The sequence below is a fragment of the Mastomys coucha genome, unplaced genomic scaffold, assembly GCF_008632895.1.
Source record: "Mastomys coucha isolate ucsf_1 unplaced genomic scaffold, UCSF_Mcou_1 pScaffold9, whole genome shotgun sequence".
Lineage (NCBI taxonomy): Eukaryota > Metazoa > Chordata > Mammalia > Rodentia > Muridae > Mastomys > Mastomys coucha.
The window spans coordinates 31,917,758-31,944,007 of record NW_022196915.1 but is presented as its reverse complement, the minus strand read 5'-3'; the positions used below and the strand labels follow the sequence as shown (position 1 = coordinate 31,944,007).

The following is a 26,250-nucleotide window of genomic DNA, read 5'->3' as shown; positions in this document are numbered from 1 at the left end:
CGTACACTGTAGCTGTACAGATGGTTGTGAATCTTCATGTGGTTGCTGGGAATTGACTATAGGACCTCTGCTCGCTCTGGTTGGCCTGCTAGCTCCAGTCAACCCTGCTTGCTACCCGCTCACTCTGGTCGGCCCCATTTGTTCAGGCCCAGAGATTTATTTATTATTATAAATAAGTACACTGTTGCTGTCTTCAGACACACCAGAAGAGGGCATCAGATCTCATTATGAGATGGTTGTAAGCCACCATGTGGTTGCTGGGATTTGACTCAGGACCTTCTGAAGAACAGTCAGTACTTTTACTCACTGAGCCATCTCGCCAGCCCCTACTTATTGTACTCTTATACTAGATATTTTAAATGCTTATTTTAATATTTTTACATTTCTGCATTTTGTATTATGTATATAATACAAATAACAAGTACCTTTATGAATACCTAAAATATATAAGTATTCTGATGTTCTTATATATTTTATACTAAATATTGATGTGTTTTAAATACTTCAGCATAGCTCTAGATATTTAAAATACACATTTACATACATATTCATATATATTTTTAATACTTTAATACTAGAAGTTAGCTTGTGTTGGACAATAGTAACTTAGGTTTTCCTTGCCAGATTAAACACTAAAGGATAGAAGTAGATTTATTTAATTTGTTGAAATAACTACTTTAAAATTTTTATATACTCTAAAAATGCAGAATGGTTAACAGAATTTATGAAAGACAGTTTTTACGTGAAATGTTTCTTGGTTACAGGATTTCCACAAGTGTGAGAGAATTAGAGAACTTCAGGCACTTGCTACAGAATGTTCACTGAGGAGGACGGTTGGAACGTGACTGTTTCTGCACAGGGGAGCCTGAAGGGCAGAATCTCTCTGAGCACCACGGTTGCAATGACCGTCCTAAGCTAAATGTTTATATAAAGCTGCTTTTGTAAAAGAAGAGATACATTGTTTAAGTAAATGACATTTTTAAAAATTGTGTTCATGTTTAATATTATTGTGAATAAAAGTAGTATTTTGGTAATGTACAAATTTTAATACTAAGCAAAAGTAAGGTCATTAAGTTCCCGTGTGATAAAGCTAGGTAAATACTGCCTTAGGCTCTCAAACTAGAGTTGTATTAAGAAGGTGTAATAAAAACCAAGCTAAGGTACCTATGACAAGTGTTTGATAATAAAATATTAAGAGGCTTAGCAGTAAACCATGGTCATCAGCCTCAAACACCAATGCTTTTTCATTTGCCTCATTTGCAAAGAAAATATAGACTGCCCAGTTATATTTAAATTTTAGATAAGTAACTAGTTTTCCTTCAAATGTTAAGTATGTTGAATTTTATTAGAGCCTATTTATACTACAAGTTATTTGCTTGAAGTTCAAGTTTAATTGGGAGGGCTTGTGTTTTCCTGGCAACCTTAAAATACACTGGTATGAAACATTCCTTTTAGAGTTAAATAGCTATTTTGATTGTGCTGTTTTGGTATGTAGGGAAGTAGAATAATTCAAAGGCACAGGAGATTTCTAAACATTGTAGAAAGATAATAGATTATATATTTATTCTCATAATAGTTCCCCTAATAGTAGAATTTTGGGGAAATTTTATTTTTATATAATTTCATATTTACAGAAAAGTTTCAAAAAACAGTTAAAAAAACAAAACAAAAAACAACAACAACAAAAAAACCCTAAACTTGTTTTACTCAGATTCATGGGTTGTTCACAAGTGTTTTAACCACTCACCCCACCTCACAGTGACAATTGAGCCCAGGGCCTCAGTTATGCTGGGCTAGCCCTGCATTCATGAGCTGTGTCCTCAGGCCTTGCTTAAGTTCCTACATAGACATAGATAGCCTGTTTTATTTAAGGATTTGAAAATAAGTAATGGGCATCATGATTAACCCAAAATACTTCAGTGTGATGGTCAGTAATTTCTTAAAAACTATTTTTTGTTTTTTTAAAAGAAAATCCAAACCTTACAGATCCAAGCTGAACTACTATAAGCCTTAAAATAAGGAAACATCCCACATCCCAGTCACCTCAAGTTTGAATTTGGTTGCCTTTTTTTTGACCTGTGTAATCACAGAGTATACAATTCATGTTTGTTTTTTGTTTTCTTTTTCGAGACAGGGTTTCTCTGTATAGCCCTGGCTGTCCTGGAACTCACTCTGTAGACCAGGCTGGCCTCGAACTCAGAAATCCGCCTGCCTCTGCCTCCCAAGTGCTAGGATTAAAGGTGTACGCCACCACTGCTCGGCACAGTTCATGTTTTTTTATGCATGGACCTTATTTTCTTTTTCCCATAGAATGGAACTATAACGTAGATAGGTTTTAATTAGTAGAAGCTCTTCACTGAGAGCAATATTTGAAGTGGCTTAAGAATTTACATCACATGGCAGTTATAAATGGTATATACCTCAAAATTATGCCCCCCCTGATGTCACATATAATGTCTTGAGCAGTTAGGACAGGTTGAAATGTCTCATAAGAAAAAGCAGGACTTATATATGCAATGGTTAGCAATGTCACTTTACACTGCTGCGTATTTTCTCTGTCCCTAACACTTGGTCCAGTGCCAGGCATACAGTTGGTTGTCTAACATTTGTTGATGGAAAGTGTATGTATTTAGTATACTTTAAGTGAATGGTGATATAGCTTGTTTAACTATGTATCCTATTTCCCCCCTCCCTCTCACTTTTTCTTTTGGATCAAATAATAAATGAAAGACATCAACCCACTAATTAGGTCGGTTTTCTTGGGGACTTAAAAGAACTAAATGATCAGTACACACAAGCCAGCCCTTTTGAAACCCTCACTGCTTTCACTTTCTGTCTCCCACTTGATTGTCTGTGTCTTCTGTCCCTCCAAGTGAGGTCCAATACCTAATTCTAAGTCTACAGTTAACAAGCAGTTTAATTTTTAAGAAACCTTAACTTTTCCTGTAGTTGACACAGTTGACAAACCCTTCCCAGAAGTCCTGAAGTCCCTATTCCTTTGTGTTTGGCTTGCTCCTGGGTATCTTTCTTCTGGTCTTTTCATTTAACCTAGATATCATTCCTCGGACTTTTTGCTCTAAGTCACTGGACCATACTTTTGAGTAATTTCCGTGAAGTGATCGCATTTCAGCTTCTCTCTGTTTCCCTGCTGTGCTCACTTGGCTGTCTATTGACGCTTCTGCAAATTCAAGGACTCAGTCACCACAAACCTACTCTGTGTTCCTTACTTGGTTAATTTCAGAACCGTTGCACTGTTGAAGGTTTTACACAGTTCGTTTCTGTATCTTCCACCTGACTATTGTGTCTTAAGTTCTGATTTTACTCCAACATGTCTATCACTATCTTTCAGTTTTTATTAGTCACCCAAAGGGTCACCTATGTCTGTTTTCCCATCTCTCTATTGGCTCACATCAGCAGACTGGGCTTTCTAGAAGCGTTCAGCTTAATTCCTGCTGGCACTTTTATGAGCTTTTTGGTGAGAGTCTCTGTTTGATATCCAAGACCCTCCTCTTGTGTTTGCCACTCTGTTCTGATAAAAGTGTTCAAGTTTTCCAAAAGTCCAGAGTTGGTAGCCCTCTGAACCTTTGCAGACACCATATTTGCATTGAGAGCCCTAGGCTTCTTTCTCATCTGGGAAATTCTGTGCATTCTTGAAATTCTGTGAAATTACCCCTGCCCCTTCTTATGGTCACCACTGTAATTGCAACCTACCTCTATCGAATCACTTATTGTACTGTATATTTTATTTTATAAAGTGTCCTTTACTAGAATGTGAGCTCCTTAGGGGCAAGAAAGGAAACTTTATTCATTTTGGCATCTCTATAGAATAATGTTTAGCATATGAGCATTTAATAAATGTTTTTTGAATAAATTGCTTCACATGACAGCTGTTCCTGACTGCAGGTACCTTCACTGCCTTTGCTGCACAGCGAGGATCAGTAGACTGGAGGTGGGGGGCAATAAAGATGAAAATGGTTGAAAAATCTTTGGTCTTTGGTCAGTCATGAGTGGTCTCTACTTTGGGAAGAACCAATATCACAGGGGTTTCTTGACGAAAGGGTAGCTAGGATAGTAGACTAGACAAAGTTCAAGATCCTCAGGAGGCGGGAGATGTTATACATCACTTTATGAGGATTTTTCTTAGTTTAATGTTTGAATAGTGTCTATTGCATAACACTGCCATTATGCTTTATTATGCACCATAATATGGATATAATATGTTATGATCCAGATTTAATTTGTTATTCACTAACTCATTTGTAATGAGATTTTTGAAAAAAATTGAATGGATTCCATTAAGGGACATTAAGAAAACACACCTTCAAATAAAAGCACTTTTTAACAGTAGCATTTTATTATAATTTAGTGAAACAAAGAAGTACATTCATTGGCCACAGCTATACTTTTGCAACCAGTTTGAAACTGACTGTATAGCTGAGAAACACTGTTAAACAATAAAAAGGCAATTCGAATAAAAAAAAGCCACTTTAGCTATAAATTACATTGTCCACAAAACTACAATCAGCTACAATAAGTGGTAAGGGTTTCAAAATTAATAGCAACCCGAATGAAATAAAATGATAAATATTGCTAACCACTGTAGAATTACACACTTAAGCAATGAAGTTCGATTTTCTAGTTTATGACTGAGGAAGGGCTGGAGTTGTCATGTGCTTCAGTGCAGGTGGACAGGGAACTATAGCCCTTTGACTGCATAAACAGCTCCTTCTGAGACCAAACTTAAAGTGCTGTTAGTGCTTCTGAAACTTTAAGCAAACACGGGGGCGGATTTCTTTGGTAATGTACTGCGAGATGTATATGAGACAAATGTTAATAATTTAGGTACTTTATAGGCCAGCTGAGGTGGAACAAACCTTTAATCCTCCCACTCAGGAGGCAGAGACAGGAGAATTTCTGAGTTCCAGACCAGCCTGGTCTACATAGCAAGTTCCAGGACAGACAGGGTTACATAGAGACATCTTATAAAGTATTGCACTTTAGCTCACTGCAAAATGTCTCCTGATTTATTGAGTCAGTGATAAATTTAATAAATTAACAAATCTCAAATTCAGTATAGTCAACCAGTGTGCTAAAAGAACTAAAACACTTTATCTGAAGTGCTTAAGTAATCGTTGTTTACTTTGTCAACCAGGAGGTTTGTATATAGAAGCTTAACTAGAAAAAAATCTTGAACCCAGAGATTAACAAAGACAGTAGAGTTAGATACCTAATATTGTCAAACAACTGGCATTGTGAGAAACTGAATAACTGAAGTCCATGGTAGTAGACTATATTGTTAAGTTGTCATCTTAGTACCAAGGCTAACTTCTGTACTATAAAAGTTTAAATGATTTGTTACAATTAGAACTTATAAACAAATGTCATGTATATTAATTATGATTCTGATTGAATTTAAAATCTGTTGTTCATAAAAAGAAGAAAAGTATTTGGCTTTGTACCATCTCAGAAGATGGAAAGGATTAACAATGTGTTTTTAAAGATTCACATATACTTCTGTGAAGTTGCTGCATTAGTCATCAAAAAGCTGAAAGATATTTTAGGTATGAGTACAAATAAGACAGTTTCTAGTCACAGTAGACAGGAGAGGGCAACTGTGTTCGCCCCAGTCCCAAAGCAGTTGGCAGATCCTGTGGGGTCATGTTTACCTATGTCACAGCCAGCCTCCTAAACGGCTTGTCCCCTCGGAATCTGAGGTATTCGGCATCTATTTTTTATATAGACATGGGTAGAAAGTGCATTTTAAAATTTTGTGTTGTCTGGGCCTACTACTGTGTGTGTGTGTTATGTTTGTGTGTTCACGTGAACACAAGGGTGCACATGAGCGTGCACAGGCACACAGCTTACAATATCATACTTAAGTTTTAATGAAATCCTAAAATATTCCAATGTTGTTAACTTCTTAGCATTTCTCCTATTTGCTTGTCAACCCCATGCTGGAATTGATTGGAATTAATTTAACTTGGTTTAGGCCATATACAAGGTATAAAACATGAAAATAAAGGTGGGATTATACATCTTATAAAGTATTGCACTTTAGCTCACTGCAAAATGTCTCGTGATTTAATTTACCTGAGGACAGTCTTGACTCAGTAGGTAGGATGAGCTCCATCTCCTTTCAGATAAATTGATACTTTTTGAAAACATACTGTTTTTAACTTAGCACTTTTTTTTTCAATGAAGAATCTCCAAATGCATCTGTAAACTTTTTTAGTTCCAAGACATTCTCCCGAAGCCCCATATGCAAAGGTCACTATTGCTTCTGGAAGAGTCATGCTTAAACTGCTACTTAGTCACAAAATGACTTGACCAGTCCTCCTCAAAGCCACATAGTCTCCACTGGCTTACTGTTCCTCTTAAAAGAAACCCCTCTGGCCTTCCAAAGCACACTGCCAGCCAGCAGCACCGGGAAGGGTTTCTACTGTCACTTGTTTAAAATAATGGAGTGATTTCAACTGACATTTTTCAAAGCATGCTTTAAAAAAGTGTCTTTAAGTGTTACATATTTTTAGATTTTTAAAAAAGAATAATGCATTTTTAAGCCTTAATTCTGTGCACTGATCACACTTTAAAGGTGTCACTGGGTAAGGTAGAGTACACCACCGGGTTTCTAGGTTTTGATTTTTGTGGAAAACTGCCTCCTGATTTAGTGTACACTAATATTCTGGTGTGAGTCCTTAAGTGTGGCTTTGGGGACAGTACAGTATTCTTTCCAACATAGGTAAAAGTGCAAATATGCAAATGTGCGCTGGATGTTCCAAAGTTAGGAGGTTCTGAGGCTACCAAGTACCTTAGCATCTAATCTCTTCTCCTCCAAACTTCACGTTTCACTATGCAGGGGTCAAAATATGGAGAACCATGAAACACAGCTATATTTCCAGACGTTTGTTAGTTGCAATAGATGATGCAGTGTTGGTGCAGATAGTTTTAAAGATGTTGAATACACATACACATTCATGAAAAACAGTTTGAGACTTCAGTTGTGGGAAAGCCATCAGTTTTGTGGAGTTACATATAAGCTATGGTGATTCCTCATATCTAAATTACTGCACGTGAAGAGCAACGGAGCGGTGTCTGTCACAGGTCCATTCAGTGGGGGTGTGACCGTGTATGTACTGCCACTACACCCAGTCATGGTGCCGTACCAGCCCAAAGTTTGTGGGTTTGATAAACTGCAACAACAACAACAAGGCAAATAAGTCATAGAGCAGTGATCAGGAATTACCACACTGGCATTAAAAAAAATATTTCCAAAGAAATTCACAACTCAGGAATATATTAAAATAAAATGTGCAAAATGATACAATTTTCTACAAAGTTTAATGGCTTCTATCTAATATCTCTGATCTGTAAATATGTATCACAAAAACCATATATGATTCTCAAAAGTGGCAGAATGTGCCTGTCAATAATAATGTTTTATTATTATGTACTGTGCTTTGTACTAGCACATCTGTATGTACATGTATTTCTTTAGTCTCAGTACAAGCCATTAGGCAGGCTGAGTTATAATCACTGCCTCACAGATGAAAACCATGTTAAGTGTATGGTCCAGTTGAAGCAAGAATTACTGAAAATGAACCAGGCTGAGAGAGTCCTGTTGGTGAATGATTAGGCTTCTCAACGGTTTTGGAAGTGGAGGGTGTAGGAAGGCTTCTTTCTTTTTTTGTTTTTATCTGGAATTGCACTAGAATTATACAACCAGATACACAGTGCACAGCAATCCTTCCGTGCTTGTCAACATGCGTGAGAGTGCGTGCATGCTCTGACTCTGAACCAAGAAGGGGTCCTAAGATGATATGGTACTATTTCACTCCCAACGTTTTTCAAGAAAGGGTAGTAGGCTGGCTTCAGGTCAGCTGACAGTTCTCTATAGAGCATGTCCTACCACACAGTTAAAATATAACATGTTAAGCTACAGTATTTAATGATCTTTATGTATGGACGTATACTGACAAATCATTGGTTCAATGGGTGGGTTAAAGCTCCAGAGTTATTCTTGTCTGTCAGTACTAATGCAACAAGTGACCAGTTACATCTACCTTCCTTCCCGCGAGCTCCCCAGTCTTGACAAGTCGTCATCACTGTCATACCGTCTTGGATTGTCGAAAAAGAAAGCCCTGGAGCTGTAGCTGTGGCTGCTTATCATGCCAGCAGGCGCCTGTGGGCACAGCATTAAAGACGGGGTGAAGGCAGAGACTACAATCTATGAGTTTTAGCCCCAAACTTTGCTAAAAACTTGGGATAAATATCTCATGCTTTAAAAACTGAGATTGAGCCTTGGGGGATATTATGATATCTTACCAGATTCTGGTTTAATCTCTGTGCCCGGAAAAATAGTACCACTGACCATGCTGGTACATGCTCCCACAGAAAAAGGACCATTCCAAAAACAATGTAGTCTCCTCCATTTCCATCTTCTCCCCGAGCCTGCCCATAGATCACAGAGTAATTTTCACACTGGCTTTATATTATTTATATTATGAGCAATCAAACACATCAAGTGTAAACACAAAAGTGCTGAACTTTTCTGTATTTTGTGATTTCTCATGTAATGATCATTTTTCCCTCAAGGACCATAACAGTACTTTTAATTTTTATTACAATAAGACAAACTTTTTTAATGCATTAGCTTAGAAAAGTAGTTTTAATCCTCGGATAATGCAGACTGATATCATTTGAGGCACCATAGTCTGGAGAAGGTTAGTTGTAAAGGATTACTGTCCCAACTGCCCATGGACACAGAAGCACTATGAGTTAGGCCTGTGGAAAAATGAGACACACTAAGTAAATCTTCATAGCTGAGTTATTTAAAGTATACTATGGGACTACTCTATACACTGACTTTGTTTCTATTCCACCAGATACTGGGAGGAGGGAAACAGGAAAAGATGTAAAGAGAATCTGCCACATGGAATCCCATGTGAAAAGTCCATCTCCTTATTGAATGAATGAAATAGTCTTCTAGACTGCCTTAGATTCAGTGCCAAGTGAAACTAATACAAAGACAGAACATGAAACTGTCAAGCTGCACATTTAGGAAGGGGTGGAACATGCTCAGTGGGTAAATATGCACAGCTACAATGTTGTGAATTAGAGTAAACACCTGGACATGCAAAGAACTGCTAAGGCTCTTCACTTTGTAAGGTTGATAAAAACACATTTTAAAAAAAGTAATTATATATATAAGAAACTCAAGAAGGAAGACCAAGACCAAAGTGTGGATACTTCGATCTTTCTTAGAAGGGGAAACAAAATACCCATAGAAGGAGTTGCAGAGACTAACTATGGAGCAGAGACTAAAGAAAGGACAATTCAGAGACTGCTCCACCTGGGAATCCTTCCCATATTCAATCACCAAACCCAGACACTATTGTGGATGCCAGCAAGTGCTGGCTGTCAGGAGCCTGATATAGCTGTCTCCTGAGACGCTCTGACAGTACTCGACTAATACAGAAGTAGAGGCTCACAGCCATCCATTGAACTGAGTACAAGGTCCCCAAAGAAGGAGTTAGAGAAGGGACCCAAGGGGCTGAAGGGTTTGCAGCCCCTTAGGGCGAACAACAATATGAACTAAATAGTACCCTCAGAGCTCCCAGGGACTAAAACACCAACCAAAGAGCACACATGGTGGGACTAATGGCTCCAGCAGCATATGTATAGCAGAGGATGGCCAAGTTGTTCATCAATGGGAGGAGAGGCCCTTGGTCCTGTGAAGGTTCTATGCTCCAGTGTAGGGGAATGCTAGGGCTAGTAAGCAGGAGAGGGTGAGGTGGAGAGTAGGAGGAGGGGGGAGGAAACAGGGGTTTGTTTTAGTTTTAGTTTTTTTTATTTTATTTATTTCTATTTCTTTTTTCTTTTTTGGAGGGAACCTGGGAAAGGAGATACTGTAAATAAAGAAAACATCTAATAAAAAAACTGAACAAAGTATTAAGATTTTATGTAATTCTTTCACCCTTACAGTACATTAGCTGTATTTTCACTGGCTACTGCCAGACAATTACCTAGAGATATTAAAACATCATCATTTTAAAAGTTCGTAACTAGGCTTATAAGTAAAAGGTTTCTAGCACTTTTTACAAAATAAGTTATTTCTTTGATAAAACTTTCCGATGAATGATTTCAAGCTGTTACATGCAAATGAGAAAATTTAAACAGTTTTAAACAAGGTTATTGAAAGCTGAGATTGCATACAAACATGTCTAAGTCAAACACTAAATGTCCTTGCTAAGATTACTTATCAACTGTATTAACTGTAGACTGGTAATATGGGTCAGGCACTTACCTTGTCTGAAAGATTATCCCAGCCATAATTAAATGGACTCTCTAAGGCATCCTGCGATATGGTGATCACTACCAGATTGTAACAAGCTCTGGAAGAGTAGAGAAGAATGACTACAGAGCCCACGATGACAGTCTGACACAGAGACATACCCTGGAGAAAGGAGAAGCACAGCCATGAGTTCAGCATGTTTACCATGGTGAGCAAGCTGTTCACTGGCATAGAGCACATCACCTCTTGCGAAGTCCCCTAGAAAGAGGGGTGGACACCTGCTCAGGTAACCTCTTGATTATCCTGCCTGTAACTCCTGTTCCTAGAATGACATACTATGTTTAATATGTCTAAGTGCTTTGCCCACTTGCTAAATGGCAGCTGGAATTTTGTTTTGCCAAAGTCACCTTCTTCCTGTGGTAATGCATGAGTAGACAGACTGGCCAAAGTTCTGAGCCATATATGATTCTAGCCAGTGTAGTCTAATCAGAGTGGAAGGGGAAATGGAAACACTTGCCTGTTTGAATATACTTTTTTTTCCCCTGATACAAATCAGGAACAAAAATTCAGGTCCTTACATATTTACTCAATTTTATTAGGAAATGAATGATGTACTTTGAGTGATATTATGTTGCTGACAAAATAAACCAGGTATTTGACCGAGCTTTCAAATGTCTAAACTATGGCTTTTACCATTTCCCCAGAGATAGAAAGCCCTATATATAACTTCCTGCTTTTCAACTGTTGGGTGCAAGGAAGGGGATTATGATACATTTGCAAGGACTTTCAATCTGGGGTCTTTATTTGAATACGATGGTTTTCCTCTGTAACCCAACATATTTTTCATGTGAGTTAAAACCATTATTCTAGCTGGGCAGTGGTGGCGCATGCCTTTAATCCCAGCACTTGGGAGGCAGAGGCAGGCAGATTTCTGAGTTCGAGGCCAGCCTGGTCTACAGAGTGAGTTCCAGGACAGCCAGGGCTATATAGAGAAACCCTGTCTCAAAAAACAAAACAAAACCAAACCACCATTATTCTAAGAGGTGATACCACTATCATAAATATTGACCCAGGGTTGGTGAGATGGCTCAGCGGGTAAGAGCACTGATTGCTCTTCCGAAGGTCCTGAGTTCGGATCCTAGCAACCACATGGTGGCTCACAACCATCCGTGATGGGATCTGACGCCCTCTTCTGGTGCGTCTAAAGACAGCTACAGTGTATTATGCTGGAGCAAGCAGGGCTGGAGCAGAGCCGGAGCAAGCAGAGGTCCTGAGTTTAATTCCCAGCAGCCACATGATGGCTCACAGCCATCTGTACAGCTACAGGGTACTCATACACATAAAATAAATAAATAAATCTTTAAAAAATATTGATCTATTTCAAGTAAACACTCAATATGATACTTTGAAAGGTGTGTTCAATTGTCACTAGCTTAAGAAACACAGCACTTAGCACACAAGGTCCAGGGTTGGTAAATGACCTGTAAGTCATGGGGGAGTGCTCCCATGGGAGCACTGTCCTCTGACCTTTATGATATTCAAGAAGAAAAAACAGTTTATAATTACTTGGCCAGAATTAAACTCTATTTATGTAACAACATTTTGGTAGTCTGTTTCCTATTTATTGTCATCTGGAGACATAAAACTCACCCTGCTGGAGGGCTCCTTATGCTGTTTGTGCTGGTTCATGATCATAAGTATTGATGGACATCTCTCTAGAAAAGGACTTACGGCAAAGCATGACACCTATTCATATGGCCCTAGTAATATGGCACTGTTTTGTGTATTAGGAAGCAGAATTAACCTGATGTAGGATTGTTTGCTGTTCTGAATCCTGACTCCATGCGAAATGAGAAGACTCCTCACATGGATGAGCTGCAAGTCCAGCTTAGTGGAGACCGTCTCAGCATTCCTGCCCTGTGAACAGAACCCTGCCTGACTTCTTTGAGTCAGTCAATTTCCTAAGTCTTGTGGCATTGGGACACATTCTTTTTTTTTTTGTTTTTTTTGTTTTTGTTTTTTGAGACAGGGTTTCTCTGTATAACCCTGGCTGTCCTGGAACTCACTCTGTAGACCAGGCTGGCCTTGAACTCAGAAATCCGCCTGCCTCTGCCTCCCAAGTGCTGGGATTAAAGGCGTGCGCCACCACTGCCTGGCAGGACACATCTTCTTACATTAAATGTTCTATCTCATAAAAATCGGTGATTTAAAAAACTAGAGGTTATGTATTAATATTATGCTCTGTTAAAAGAAAGTTTAAATTCGCCTTTCCAAAAAGAGCAGAAGGGAATGATTTCAGTTCAGGTGGGGAAATCACCCAATGGCCATTGGGAGTGAAAACCACTGTTCTCTCAGTGCAGAATCCAGGGATCCAGCTAGGATGTTAATGCCAACCCTTGTTCTCTTGTTGCATTATCTAGTTTTTCTTCTTTGACTAAGACAGTCTTCCTGACCCTGCCACCAATGATCGGAGGATAACACTACTTCTTTAAAGCTGAAGACCTAGTGACATTATCTCTTACAGTTTTAGGTTCTTAAAGTGAGTTACTCTTTGTACATGTTTATTAACTTATTGAGAATGGTAAAAAAAGGAGCTTTCTCAAACTTTCAAAATTGTAATGAAGGCTATTTTTAAAAATAAAATTTAGAATATTTAAAAAGGATTTGTATAATTTAAATACATGCCCTATTTCTCAGAAGTACATATAATGTATAAAATGTCTTCTATTATAATTAGGGCAATTATACAAAACTCATATTTTGTTTTTTTCAAAGTTTTATCAAGAGTTCAAATATTCCATAAAATCATAGTACTAACACCAATACTGCTTGTTGTATGGAAAAATCCAACTCTATACCTGCAGCTACCTTATTCATGATTCTTTTGTCTACAGACTAGTATCTGATTATAGTATGCTCCCAAATTTACATATTGACATATCTATTACCTTCTTTTATTTTCAATTTATATTTTAATTATCATAACTACATTAAATTTTATTTGTATTGTTGGTTTAAATGTATTGATTTCAGGATAGACAACAGTTATTAAAATACTTATTACTAAGACCAGTGAGATAGTATACCAGATAAATGTGCCTGTTATCAATCCTGAAGCCCTAAGTTTGATACACAGGACTGCATGTGATGGATGGAAAGAATTTGTCCTCTGAACTCCATATGTGTACATACATGTGCACATGAACATACAAAATAAATAAATATAAAAAACTTTAAAAAGGGTTTTTCATAAAAGGCTAGACTGGTTCTGGAACAGCTGAGAATCATTATTGTAACTGACTTCCTCATAGGAACATTGCATGTTAGAGGTATCTGAAAAGGAAGAACTAAAAAGAAGGAAAAAGATACTCAGAAAGATGTTGGCAGTAGAGTTTATTCTTTGAATCAACCCAGTATAATTATAACAAAATGTTTATTTCATAATATATGAAAAAATTATGTTTGAAATACTTAAAAAATTAAAATCTTCAGTAATGTACATTTTAATTTTTCTTATTTTCCCAACTTAATAAAAACATTAACCTAGAATCAATCTAGAGTTTAAAAACATTTTAAGAATAATATTTTAAGGATCACTATGATTCCTGACAGTTCTTGAACTCTATGAGTTCCAGTACAATTCTATCTTAGCCTCCCAAATAGCTGGAACTATTCTATGACCTGATACTCTGCTCAGATTAGACTTTAAAAGAGCCATATAATTGAGAAGCATGTTAAGCATGAATAAAAAAGAATGCTGTACGAATTACCTAAATTAGCCACCAAAGTACAAGGTCACACATGCACACATGCATGTGTATGTGCATGCATGCGTGCGCACGCGCGTGCGCACACACACACACACACACACACACACACACACACACACACACACTCCAGAAAGAGAGAGAGAGAGAGAGAGAGAGAGAGAGAGAGAGAGAGAGAGAGAGAGAGAAAGAGAGAAAGAGAGAACAGTTTGTAAAATAAAATAACTGGATAAAATGAGCTAACTCTGATTAAACCTATAAACAGTCTAAGGTTGTTTTTAAGGGGAAAATTGACAAAGAAGCAATAACAATGAAGTAATTCATAAAACAACTTATACTCAAATTAATTATATAAAACAATGGAAGAATAACAGTGATTTAGAAAACAAATGGGAGTTATCCTACAAAGCATAGGATTAAGAAATGGAAAAAGGGTGTAACTACTGTGCAGGCTAAAGCTCTGCCAAAATGTAGGCCATCATCATCAATCCAGAGTTCCCACACAGCCAGTCATCCCCACATAGAAATACTCCCATTTGTTTTGCCAACTCAGTTCTGCCTCTTCTAGAGCTTCATGTAAGTAGAATCAAAGAACATGGACTCATTTGCAGGTTTCATTCAGCTGATGAGTCTCTGTATCACCAGTGCTTGCCTATCATCAACACTGAGAGTCTTCACAGTTTGTCATGGCTTTTCTTGATTAGTACCTGAAAGGCCCACTTTCTGGAAAATTCCAGGCAAACTGGGGCAGTTAATTATATTAACTCTACTGTACAATTACATCAATTTGTTTATGTGATAGCTTGTTCAAGAATCTTTCTCTTAACAGGCAGGTTCTGTGAACACTCATAAAATTTTTGTGGATATATGCTTTCACTTTTTTGGGGCAGATACCCAGGAGTGGAATTTCTGAGTTGTATACTAGGCAGAGGTTCAGCTGCTTTCAGAAATGATGTCTTCTTTCAACATGGTTGTACAATTTTTTTTTTTTTTTACTTCCATCCAAGTCTGAGTTCCAGTGGCTTCATGCAATTGTCCTGTCCTAGATCCCATCTAGGTTGGCAAGCTTTTTACGCCTAGGTTTGCTGATAGATATGCAGTGATGTCTTCACTGAGTTTGCCTCTTCATGATTACTAGTGATACTGGTTTTTTTTTTTTTTTGGCCCTTTATACATTTTGTCAACAATCTATTAAAATCTTTTAACACCTTCCAACTTAGGATGTCCTTAAAAAGTAACTATAGGGGCTGGTGAGGTGGCTCAGTGAGTAAGAGCACTGACTGCTCCCTCTTCCAGGTGTCCTGAGTTCAAATCCCAGCAACCACATGGTGGCTCACAACCACCCGTAATGAGATCTGACACCCTCTTCTGGCACATCTAAAGTCAACTACAGTGTACTTATATATGATAATAAATAAATCTTTAAAAAAAAAGTAACTATAGATTTTTTATATATATTGGATACTAGCTCCTTGTTAGATATGTGCATTGTAAGTATTTTTGAAGCCTGTGGTTTGTATTTTCTTACTCTTGCCTTTTGATTATGTTTTTAAGTTTAATTAATTCTAATTTATTGACTTGATTTTTCTTGGTTATTACCTTCTATGGCTTAAGTAATTTTTGCCTGACCTTACCTGTACAGGTCTTCTTTGTTTTCTTTTAGAAGATTTTGACCTTTTCCCATTTTCAACATACATACACACACACACACACACACACATATATATACACACACACATATATATACATATATACATACATATATATACATATATGCATATATATACACATATAGATAGATATATGAATGATGGATCTAGGATGCTCTACTGTATTCCATATGCATATCCAATTGCTCTGTCTCTACTGGTTAAAAATAATTCAGTTCCCAGTTGGACTGTTTTTAGCATATTTATCAGAAATAAGAACACGACATGAGAATGAACTGATGTCTAAGTTCTTATTCTGCTGTACTGATCTATTTGCCTGTTTTTATTTTTAAAACCACTGTATTATAATAACCTCACAAATAAAACCTTTCACACATCTAGATTAAGTAGGCATTCCAATGAACACTTGTCCAGGCCTAAACTGCATTCATCTCAGTGAACTTCTAGACAATTAGAACTGCTATTCTGAAGCCATGCAGCTTCACTCAGGGTTCACTATCACTTACGTACTGACAGAGTTGAAAGTAAAAGAAAAAAATCAATTCTCTTTTCTCCTCTTTCACATCTCATGTGTGCTTCATCTGCATGCTGTCCTTTCCTGCTGCCTGCTCTTACCCTTTCTTGGTCTGTTGTCATCCTTTCTGTCTATCTTTTCTTTTCTTGTTATTTAAACTTTAATTGTCTTAATGTTTGGATAATATTCTACAAGTTAATAAATTGCTAATATTTTTAGAGGAAGCTGTTGTAATATTCTTTTGAGAGAGAAAGATTTACCATCTTCTCTTTTACTAATGTGTGTAAGACTTGACTTGTCCCAATAGTATATATTTTGTCTGTCTTTCTTTTTAAAAATATTCACATATTTTATTTATATTAATACACTGTTGCTATCTTCAGGCACACCAGAAGAGGGCATCAGGTCCTATTATAGATAGTTGTGAGCCACCATGTGATTGCTGGGAATTGAACTCAGGACATCTGGAAAAAAAGTCAGTGCTCTCAACCTCTGAGCTATCTCTCTAGCCCTCTTGGTCTGTTTTCTAAATGTCATACTATATCCATACTTAGAGCTCTCTGCATATAAACACACTTAAGTTATAGACTAGGATCTTCATATGAGGCTAGGATCTGCATACAGCTTCTTTTCGAGTCTGTGTGTCCTTATTTATTAATATTATACATTCTAAGTCCATCTATTTTCTTATAAGTTTCACTTTTTACAGCCAAATAATATTCCATTTTTGAATAAACCACATTTTCATGACTACACTTCATATGCTGATAGACATTTAGATCAGTTCCATTTCCTTCCTAAAATAAGTTATTCCAACCCCAATAAACATAAGTGTAGAATGGAGTTCTCTGGGTATATGTCCAGGAGTAGAATTAGTTGGGTTATATGGCAGTTCTATTTTAATATTTTTAGGGAACTCCAAGCTGATTTCCATAATCACTGTATTAATTTGCACCTCCACCAGCAGTGACTAAGAGTTCCTTTTCTCACACATCTCCAGCATTTGTTGGCAGATTTCTGATGATAGTCATTCTGACTAAGGTAAAGTGTCATATCCAAAGTAGGTTAATTTGCATTTTCCTGATGCCCATGGATGTTGAATACTTTAAAATAAAAAACTTTCTTTTCTCCCTCCTTCCCTTCCTTCCTTCCTTTTTTAAAAATTATATTTCATTAGCCCATTTGTGGATTGGCAGTTTTATTTCCTAGTATTTGGTTTTTGTATTGCTTTGTAAATTCTGGGCATTAGCCCCTTATTTGAAGTATAGCTGGTGAACAATTTCACCCATTCTCTGGGCTGCTGTGTGCACTGTTGATAGTTGCCTTTGCTGCACAGAAACTTAAATTTCAGTGTTGACACCTGGGGCTTCTTTCTGTGCTACTGAGATTCTGTTTAGGACACCCTTCTCTAGCACAGTGTCTCTGGAAAGCAGTCCCTGTTTCTCCTCACAGTTCTTTCATCTCAGATTTTTAAATCATCTTCCTGACAAGGTTGAATCTGTATTCATTCTTCTATGGATGGACATGAAGTTTTGCCAGCACCATTTAATGAATGGGTTATCTCTTCCACTGCACGTTATTGAATCGTTTGTCAAACATCAGATGGCCAGAGCTTTGTTATTCCATTTCCATGTTGTCAATTCTGTTCTGTTGATCTACTTGTCTATTCTTAGGCCAGTAGCACATTCTTTTTTTTTGCTCCCATCTCACTTTATTTTTTATAAAACTCTTCCATCACTTCACAATTTAACCAAAAAAAGAAAAAAGAAAAAAGAAAAAAAAGTTTAAAATGCGGGACAAATGGCCCTGCAGCTCGTTACAAACACAGCTCTCCTGGTCCCTCTGTCCAGGTCTCATCTGGGCCAGTGACGTGTCTATTCTTGGAGACATGTCTTGTGAAGCCCCAGGGAGGGACAGGTATCCAATACCTTTGCACTCAGTGTCATGAACTGGTTGAAGAGGCTGCAGCACAGGGACTCACAGAGGGCATACAGAGTGCCACCCCTTCCTATGGACAAGTCCCTAGAACCCACCGGGCTCTGGCTGCAGGCTGTCACATTAGGTTTCCAGACAGCCAGTATGGGCCCCAGAGTGGCTCTGAAGGACAGTGGTGTGACCTTCCGGCCAGAGGAGGTAACTGAAGAGATGGGTGGGTGCTTTCAGGAGGGTCCTGGCAGCATCTGGAAAGACTAGACACCAAGGCCCAGGGCAGTAGAAGGGCTGGGCTGCTGGCGACCGTGAGAGGAAAAAAGGTGCCCTTGACTGAGGCTGTCTGGGACCCTGGCACACTCCATGTGGAGGCCAACAGTTGCCATAATGCCAGGGTCTTCTATGAAAAGGCGTAGAGGCTGCAGAGCACCTGATGGAGAGTATTGTCGGCCTGTGGGGAAGGAGGGAGTGGGGCCAGGGGCCAGGCAGACACCTTTCCTTTCCCTGGGGGTAAAGGAAGCCTTAGAGGCTGGGGTCCCCGGGAGTGTTCAGGATCTTCCTGACAGATGGTCGGGGAGAGGGAGCTGGGAGGCCAGGCCTCCAGGGGTGAACCCACACCGGGGAGGAAGCAACACCAACAAGGCAACTGTGAGCCAGCTTCGGCTCAGGCCTCTTTCAAACACCAACAACTGGAGTTGGGGAGGGGGTGGCACTCCAGGCTCAGACATGGGAAGGGGGTTGGCTTGGGGAGGGGGTGGCACTCCAGGCTCAGACATGGGAAGGGGGTTGGCTTGACCCTGGCAGTTTGCAGGCACAGGTCCAAAGCCCCTCCAAGTGCAGTGCAGAGGCAGTCATGTGGCCAGGAACAGAGGCGGTCTGGGGCTGGGCCTGCCTCGCACACACCATCCTATCATATTTGGCAAAAGCTCTTGTTTTCAAAGTTCGAAGACTTGATCAGTGAGAGAGCAGAGGAGAAGGCCCATGGGGAATGGTGGCCCAGGAGCTCCAGTCCAGAGAGCCTTGGAACTGTGGGCAGTAGCACATTTTTAATTACTGTAGCTTTTTGAATAAGTTTTACAGACATAAATCATAAATCTCTTTCCTTTTTGGAGTTACTTTCTACACAATTAAATATAGTATCCATTACCTACACATGAGTATTTAAGTTTACATGAAATGGTCTTGTCTTCACCAGTAAGTGCTCAGTAGTCATCTATGGTCATGAATCACAATGAACATTATAATTCCAGAAAACTTTCATTGCCACCCCCCCAAACTATAGACCCCTCCACTATTTTAAGTTCTTTGCTTTTTCACACAAATTTTGAGATCAAATTAATTAAAAAAAATTATAAGCCCAGGAGGCCTGCTCTAACTTGGGACACTCAAGTGAGATCCCTATACCTAACCCTCTTACCCCCACCTGACCCTAGCACGCCCAGTAGCGTTGAGCTCTGCCCTGCCCTACTGGAGCTCCATCTTTCGTCTAGTACACACCTCTACCTGCAATCTCTGACCAGCCTACTGCTCCCCATCCCAAAGCTCTGCCTGCCTCCCAGGAGGCCTGCTCAATCTGGGACACTTAGGGACTACCAGGCTAGAAAACACCAGAGACAACAAGATGGCAAAAGGCAAGCTTTCAAGAATGTAGTCCACAGAAGCCAGTGCAGTATGCTACCATCAGAACCCAGCTCCCTAGTACATCAAGTGCTGGATATCCTAATAAACCTAAAGAGTAAGACTGTGACCTTAAATCTCATCTCGTGAAGACGATAGAGTCCTTTAAAGAGAATAAAAATAAATCTCTTAAGGAGATACAGAAAAACACAATCAAACAAGTGAAGGAAAAGAACAAAATGGTCCAAGACCTAAAAATAGAAACAGAAGCAATAAAGAAAATAAAAATGGAGGCCACCCTGGAGATGGAAAATCTAGGAAAGAGAAAAGGAAAGAGAAAATAAAATATTTACCAAGGAAGTGGAGCCAATCTAAATGTCCATCACATCATGATGTTCAAGCATCACCAACAGAATACAAGAGATGGAAGAGAGAATCTCAGACATAAAAGATACCATACAAAAAAAATACATTAGTCAAAAAAAAAAAAATAGCCAAATGTAAAAAAGTTCCTAACTCAAAACATCCAGGAAATTTGAGATACTATGAAAAGACCAACCACAAGAATAACAGGAATAGAAGAGAGCAAAGATTCCCAGTCCTAAGGGGCCAGAGAATATCTTCAATAAAATTATAGAAGAAAACTTCCTTAACCTAAAGAAATGGCTATAAATTCACAAGAAGCTTACAGAACACCAAATAGATAGGACTAGAAAAGAAAATCCTCCTTCCATATAATAATCAAACCACCTTATCTACAGAACAAAGAAAGAATATTAAAAGTAGCAAGGGAAAAAGGCCAAGTAAAATATAAAGGCAGACCTATCAGAACTATATCAGAACTGACTTCTCAAATGGACTCTAAGATCATGGGCAGATGTCTTGGACTCTAAGATCTTGGACAGATGTCTTGTAGACTCTAAGAGATGCCAACTTAGACTACTATACCCAGCAAAACTCTCAAATTACTATAGATGGAGAAACCAAGATATTCCATGACAAAACCAAACTTAATCACATCTTTCTACTAATCCAGCCCTACAGAGGATACCTGAAGGAAAATTCTAACACAAGAAGGGTAACTACACTCAAGAAAACAAGAGAATGTAATAATCTCACAGCAAAACCAAAAGAAGAGAAACACACATATAGGGCAGTGGTCTGTTCAGGCAACTTAGGCTTAGTTGAGTAATTTGCCTTGACTCCTGGAGTTCTAGTGGGCAGTTTCTGCCAGCAGGGGGCAGAAGGAGTCTGGCTATAACTCCTGAGTCTTTGGCTCCTGTTTCAGTCACAACCCCTCACAGTTTCTCCTGCAAGAGATGTGTGCTCTATCAGGCAGACAATGCCCCAAGCTGGACCCTACCCCCAGTCATATGACCACAGCCAGGCATGCCTTGCCCCAAAGACAGATAGTCACATACAATATAAGGGGCGGTTCTCTCCTTCCTCCCTCTCTTGCTCTCTTGCTCTCTTGCTCTTTGTCTTCTCTCTTGCCTTCTTCCTCTCTTTTTTTGCTCTTTGTTCTCTTCTGCCTTCTTGCTCTCTTGCTTTCTTTCCTTTCTCTCTCCCTCTCCTTCTCCTCTCCTTCTTCTCCTTTCCTTCTCTCTATTTGACTGGCCTATTTTCTCTTTCCTATAATAAAATATCTCATTTATACATTGCCTCATTTTTAACTAATGCACCCTAACACAGGCCATCAGCAGAAGGAGAGAGAGACCCAGGCCGCAGCAAAACACCAGGCACCACACACACACACACACACACACACACACACACACACACGCACACGCACACACACACACACACACTATCAAAATAACAGGAACTAAGAATCATTGGCCATTGACATTTCTCAACATCAATTGACTTAATTCATCAATAAAAAGTCACAGATTAACAGACTGGATACATAAACAGGATCCATCATTCTGCTGCATACAAGAAACACACTTCAACAACAAAGATAGACATTACCTCAGAGTAAAGGAGTGGAAAAAAGTTTTCTAAGCAAATGGTCCCAAAAGACAAGCTTGAGTCACCATTCTAATATCTCATAAAATAAACTTTCAACAAAAAGTAACTAAATGAAATGGGAAGAACACTTCATACCCAAGGAAAAACCCATCAAGATTATATCTCAATTCTATGCTCCAAATTCAAGGGCACCCACATTCATTAAAGAAACTTCACTAAAGCTCAAATCACACATTGAGCTCCACACAATAGTAGCAGGGGACTTCAACATCCCACTCTCACCAATGAACAGGTAATCAAAACAGAAACTAAGCAGAGAAACAATTATACTAACAGATGTTATGAACCCAATGGATTTAACAGATATCTACAGAATGTTTTACCCCAAAACAAAAGAATATACCTTCTTTTCAGCACCTCACAGAACCTTCTCCAAAACTGACCATATAATCAGGCACAAAGCAAGCCTCAAAAGATATAAGAAGATTAAAATAATCCCTTGTATTTTATCACATCACCATGGATCAAAACTGGACTTGAACAACAACAGAAACAACAGAAATCCCACATACTCATGGAAACTAAACATCTTTCTACTCAATGATCACTTGATCAGGGAAGAAATGAAGAAATTAAAGATTTTCTAGAAGTCAGTAAAAATGAATGCACAACATATCCAAATTTATGGGAAACAATGAAAGCAGTTCTGAGAGGAAAGTTCATAGCATTATGTGCCTTCATAAAGAAGTTGGAGAGATCTCATACTAGCAATTTAATAGCACACCTGAAAGCTTTAGAACAAAAGGAAGCAAACACAACCAAGAGGAGTAGATGGCAGGAAATAGTAAAAGTCAGGGCTGAAATCGACCAATTAGAAACAAAGTGAATTAAAAGAGTCAACAAAACTAAGGGCTGGTTTGTTGAGAAAATCAACAAGACATACAACCCTTAGCCAAACTAACTAAATGGCACAATGATAGCATCCAATTGAGCAAAAGTACAAGTGAACAGAGAGACAACAAAAACTGAGGAAACTCAAAAATTATTAGGTCTTACTTAAAAACCTGTACTCTACAAAACTTGAAAATGTAAATGAAATGGATGATTTTCTAGACAGATACCAATTACCAAAGTTAAATCAAGATCAGGTAAACTGGGCTGGAGAGATGTCTCAGTAGTTAAAAGCACTGACTGCTCTTCCAGAGGTCTTGAGTTCAATTCCTAGCAACTACATGGTGGCTCACAACCATTTGTAATGGGATCTGATGCCTTCTTCTGGTGTACCTGAAGACAGCAACAGTGTACTCATATACACATTAAATAAGTAAATCTTTAAAAAAAGATCAGGTAAACTATCTAAATAGTCCCATGACCCCAAAGGAAACAGAAGCAGTCATTAAAAGTCTCCTAACTAGGAAAAGCCCAGGGTCAGATGGTTTTAGTGCAGAATTCTACTGGACATTCAAAGAACAGCTGATACTAATATTTCTCACATTATTCCACAAAATAGAAAGAGAACGAACACTACCTAATTCATTGTATGAGGGCATAGTCATTCTGATACTTAAACCACACAAAGACTCAACAAAGGAAGAGAACTTCAGACCAATTTTGCTTATGAACATCGATGCAAAAATATGCAATAAAATTCTTGCAAACCAAATCCAAGAACACCTCAAAACATCATTCACCATGATTAAGTAGGATTTATCCTAGGGATGCAGGGATGGTTCAATATACAAAAATATATCAACATAATCGACTATATAAAACAAAGAAAAAATATCACATGATCATCTCATTACAGAGCTAAACAGAATTCTCAACAGAAGAATATCAAACAACTGAGAAGCACTTAAAGAAATTTTCAACATCCATAGTCACCAGAGAAATGCAAATCAAAATGACCCTGAGATTCCACCTTACACCAATCAGAATGGCTAAGATTGAAAACTCATGTGACAGCACATGTCAGAGAGGATGTAGAGAAGAGAAACACCCCACCATTGCTGGTGGGATTGCAAACTTGTACAACTACTCTGGAAATCAATCTGGTGGTTTCTTAGAAAATTGGAAATAGTTCTACCTGAGGATTCAGCTATACTGCTCCTGGGCATATATCCAAAAGATGTTCTACCATATCACAAGGACTGGTGCTCTACTATGTTTATAGCAGCTTTATTTGTAATAGCCAGGAACTGGAAACAACTTAGATGTCCTTCAACAGAAGAATGGATACAGAAAATATAGTTCACTTATACAATGGAATACTAGTCAGCTATTAACAACAAGGACATCATGAATTTTGCAGGCAAATGGATAGAACTAGAAAATATTATCCTGAGTGAGGTAACCCAGACCCAAAAGGACATGCATAGTATGTACTTACTGATAAGTGGATATTAGCCATAAAATACAGGATACCCATGCTATACCCTACAGACCCAAAGAAGTTAAACAAGAAGGAAAGTTCAAGCAAGGATGCTTGAATCTCACTTAGAAGGGGGAATAGCCATAGGAGGGACAGGGAGGGAGGGAACTGAGTGAGAGAGGAGAAGGGGGAGGGGAATGGGAGGGCAGAAACAGGTGTAGGGAGAGACAGGATAGAGGCCAGGAGGATGGATGGAAATCTGCAGCTGCAGGGTATGGGGGTAAAGGGGTGGTAGGTGAGTGGGATGGGTCGGGGGAATCTCTAGGACAGCTCAGAGACCTGGGACTGGGAAAGCTCCCTGGAGTTAATGTGAGTAACCTTAGCAGAGATGCCTACCTGTGAGGACATGGAACCTCAAGAGGCCACTTTCTGTAGACAGGCAGGACTCCCAGTGGAGGGACAAGGACACCAACCTACCCACAAAACTTTCAACACAAAACTTGTCCTATCTAAAAGAATTGCCAGGGCAAAGATGGAGCAGAGACTGAAGGAATGGCCAACCAATAACCAGTTCAACTTGAAACCCATCCCATGGGCAAGCACCAATCCCTAATACTATTAATGATACTCTGTTACACTTGCAGAAAGGAACATGTTGGTCTCTGAGAGGCTCCACCTAACAGTTGACTGAAACAGATGCAGATACCCACAGTCAAACATTGGACGGAGGTCTGGGACTCTTATGGAAAAATAGGGGGAAGGATTGCGGGCTCCAAAGGGGATAGGAACTCCACAGGAAGACCAACAGAGTCAACTAACCTGGAGCTCTGGAACATTTCAGATGTTCACATATACCTCACATAGCAGATGCGCAGCTCAGTCTTCATGTGAGTCCCCCAACAACTGGAGTAGGGGCTGTCTCTAAAGCTATAGCCTGACTGTGGAATTCATTCCCCAACAGGGATGCCATGTCTGGCTTCAGTGGGAGAGTATGTGCCGAATTCTGCAGGGACTCCATGCATCAGGGTAGGGGGATTCTTAGGAGTAGCTCCACCTTCTCAGAGGAGAAGGGGATGGAGGAATGTGGAGGGACTTGGTGAGGAGGGAACTGAGAGGGGGCAGTGTTTGGGATATCAATAAATAAATTAACCAAAATAAATAAATATAAATAAATTCCAAGAAAAATTTAAATGGGACAATAGAACTAAATAAAGAACTCTTAAGAAAAAACATTACAAGATGTAGAAATCTGTGCACACTGAAGTATATGACTTAGTAAGCTAATGGCTTGTTCATGTTTAGTTTTAAAGTAAGCTTATAGGGAGATGTTTCAGTTAGTTAATTGATCGCTGTGTTCATTATGAGAACATGAGTTCAATTCCGAGCACCCACTTGAGAATCTATGCACAGCTGCACTATGCCTGTAATCCTGTGGCTGCAAAGCTGGAGGCAGAATTCCTGGGGCCTGTGTTACTTTTGCCAGATGGGTGAGTTCCAGGTTCAGCAAGAGACCCTGTCACAAAAAATAAGATGGAGATTAAGTCAAATCTAAGCATGCTCCATACGGTCCTTAGTCGTTCACCCTCTAACAGTTATGGAAGTGAAAGGGGTCATTGCTATTTACTGGTCATTATGACAATTTCCCAGTGGTGATAACAAAAGCTTGTGGTCACTCAGTTTATATCCTACTTAGGGAACAATCCAGGATACATCAGGTATCTGGACTGCCATATGGAACTCTCACTTGAACGCTACAAATAGTTCAAATGAAAAAAAATATAGCCCATAAAAATAAGTCAAGCAAATAATACAAGAAGCATAAGTCCCAGTATAATACAAGAAATAAAAAAATCAAGATAGCATAACTCCTCCAAAGATGACTTATCCCTATAGCAATGACATTTAGTTAGAGTGAATTGGGTGAAAACCAAAGAGCTCAATAGAACAATTATAGGCAGGTTAAAGACATGAACAGCCTAACAAGGAAGGATATGGATGGAATGCAAGAGCAATTCAGCAAAATACCTGAACAATATATCAGAGAAAAACCAGTCTTAAGTCTAGAAACAGACCACCATCACCACCACGACCACGACCACCACCACCTCCACCACCAC

General features: G+C 38.8%; 2 protein-coding genes across 2 annotated transcripts in view; one reads left to right on the top strand and one right to left on the bottom strand.

Annotated features, from left to right (window-relative positions):
• Positions 1-3,886, top strand: part of Ero1a (endoplasmic reticulum oxidoreductase 1 alpha) — a 36,792-nt gene extending 32,906 nt beyond the window's left edge. Inside the window, exon 16 of the mRNA XM_031361495.1 lies at positions 765-3,886. Coding sequence (XP_031217355.1) covers positions 765-825 — 61 coding nt within the window. The 3' untranslated portion in view covers positions 826-3,886. The remainder of the gene's footprint in view (positions 1-764) is intronic.
• Positions 3,887-4,332: 446 nt separating this feature from the next.
• Positions 4,333-26,250, bottom strand: part of Gpr137c (G protein-coupled receptor 137C) — a 70,703-nt gene continuing 48,785 nt past the window's right edge. The window contains exons 4-7 of the mRNA XM_031361137.1: positions 10,304-10,453; positions 8,323-8,448; positions 8,061-8,179; positions 4,333-7,190 (exon numbers count right to left, since the gene is read on the bottom strand). Of these exons, the coding sequence (XP_031216997.1) occupies positions 7,013-7,190; positions 8,061-8,179; positions 8,323-8,448; positions 10,304-10,453 (573 nt within the window). The 3' untranslated portion in view covers positions 4,333-7,012. The remainder of the gene's footprint in view (positions 7,191-8,060; positions 8,180-8,322; positions 8,449-10,303; positions 10,454-26,250) is intronic.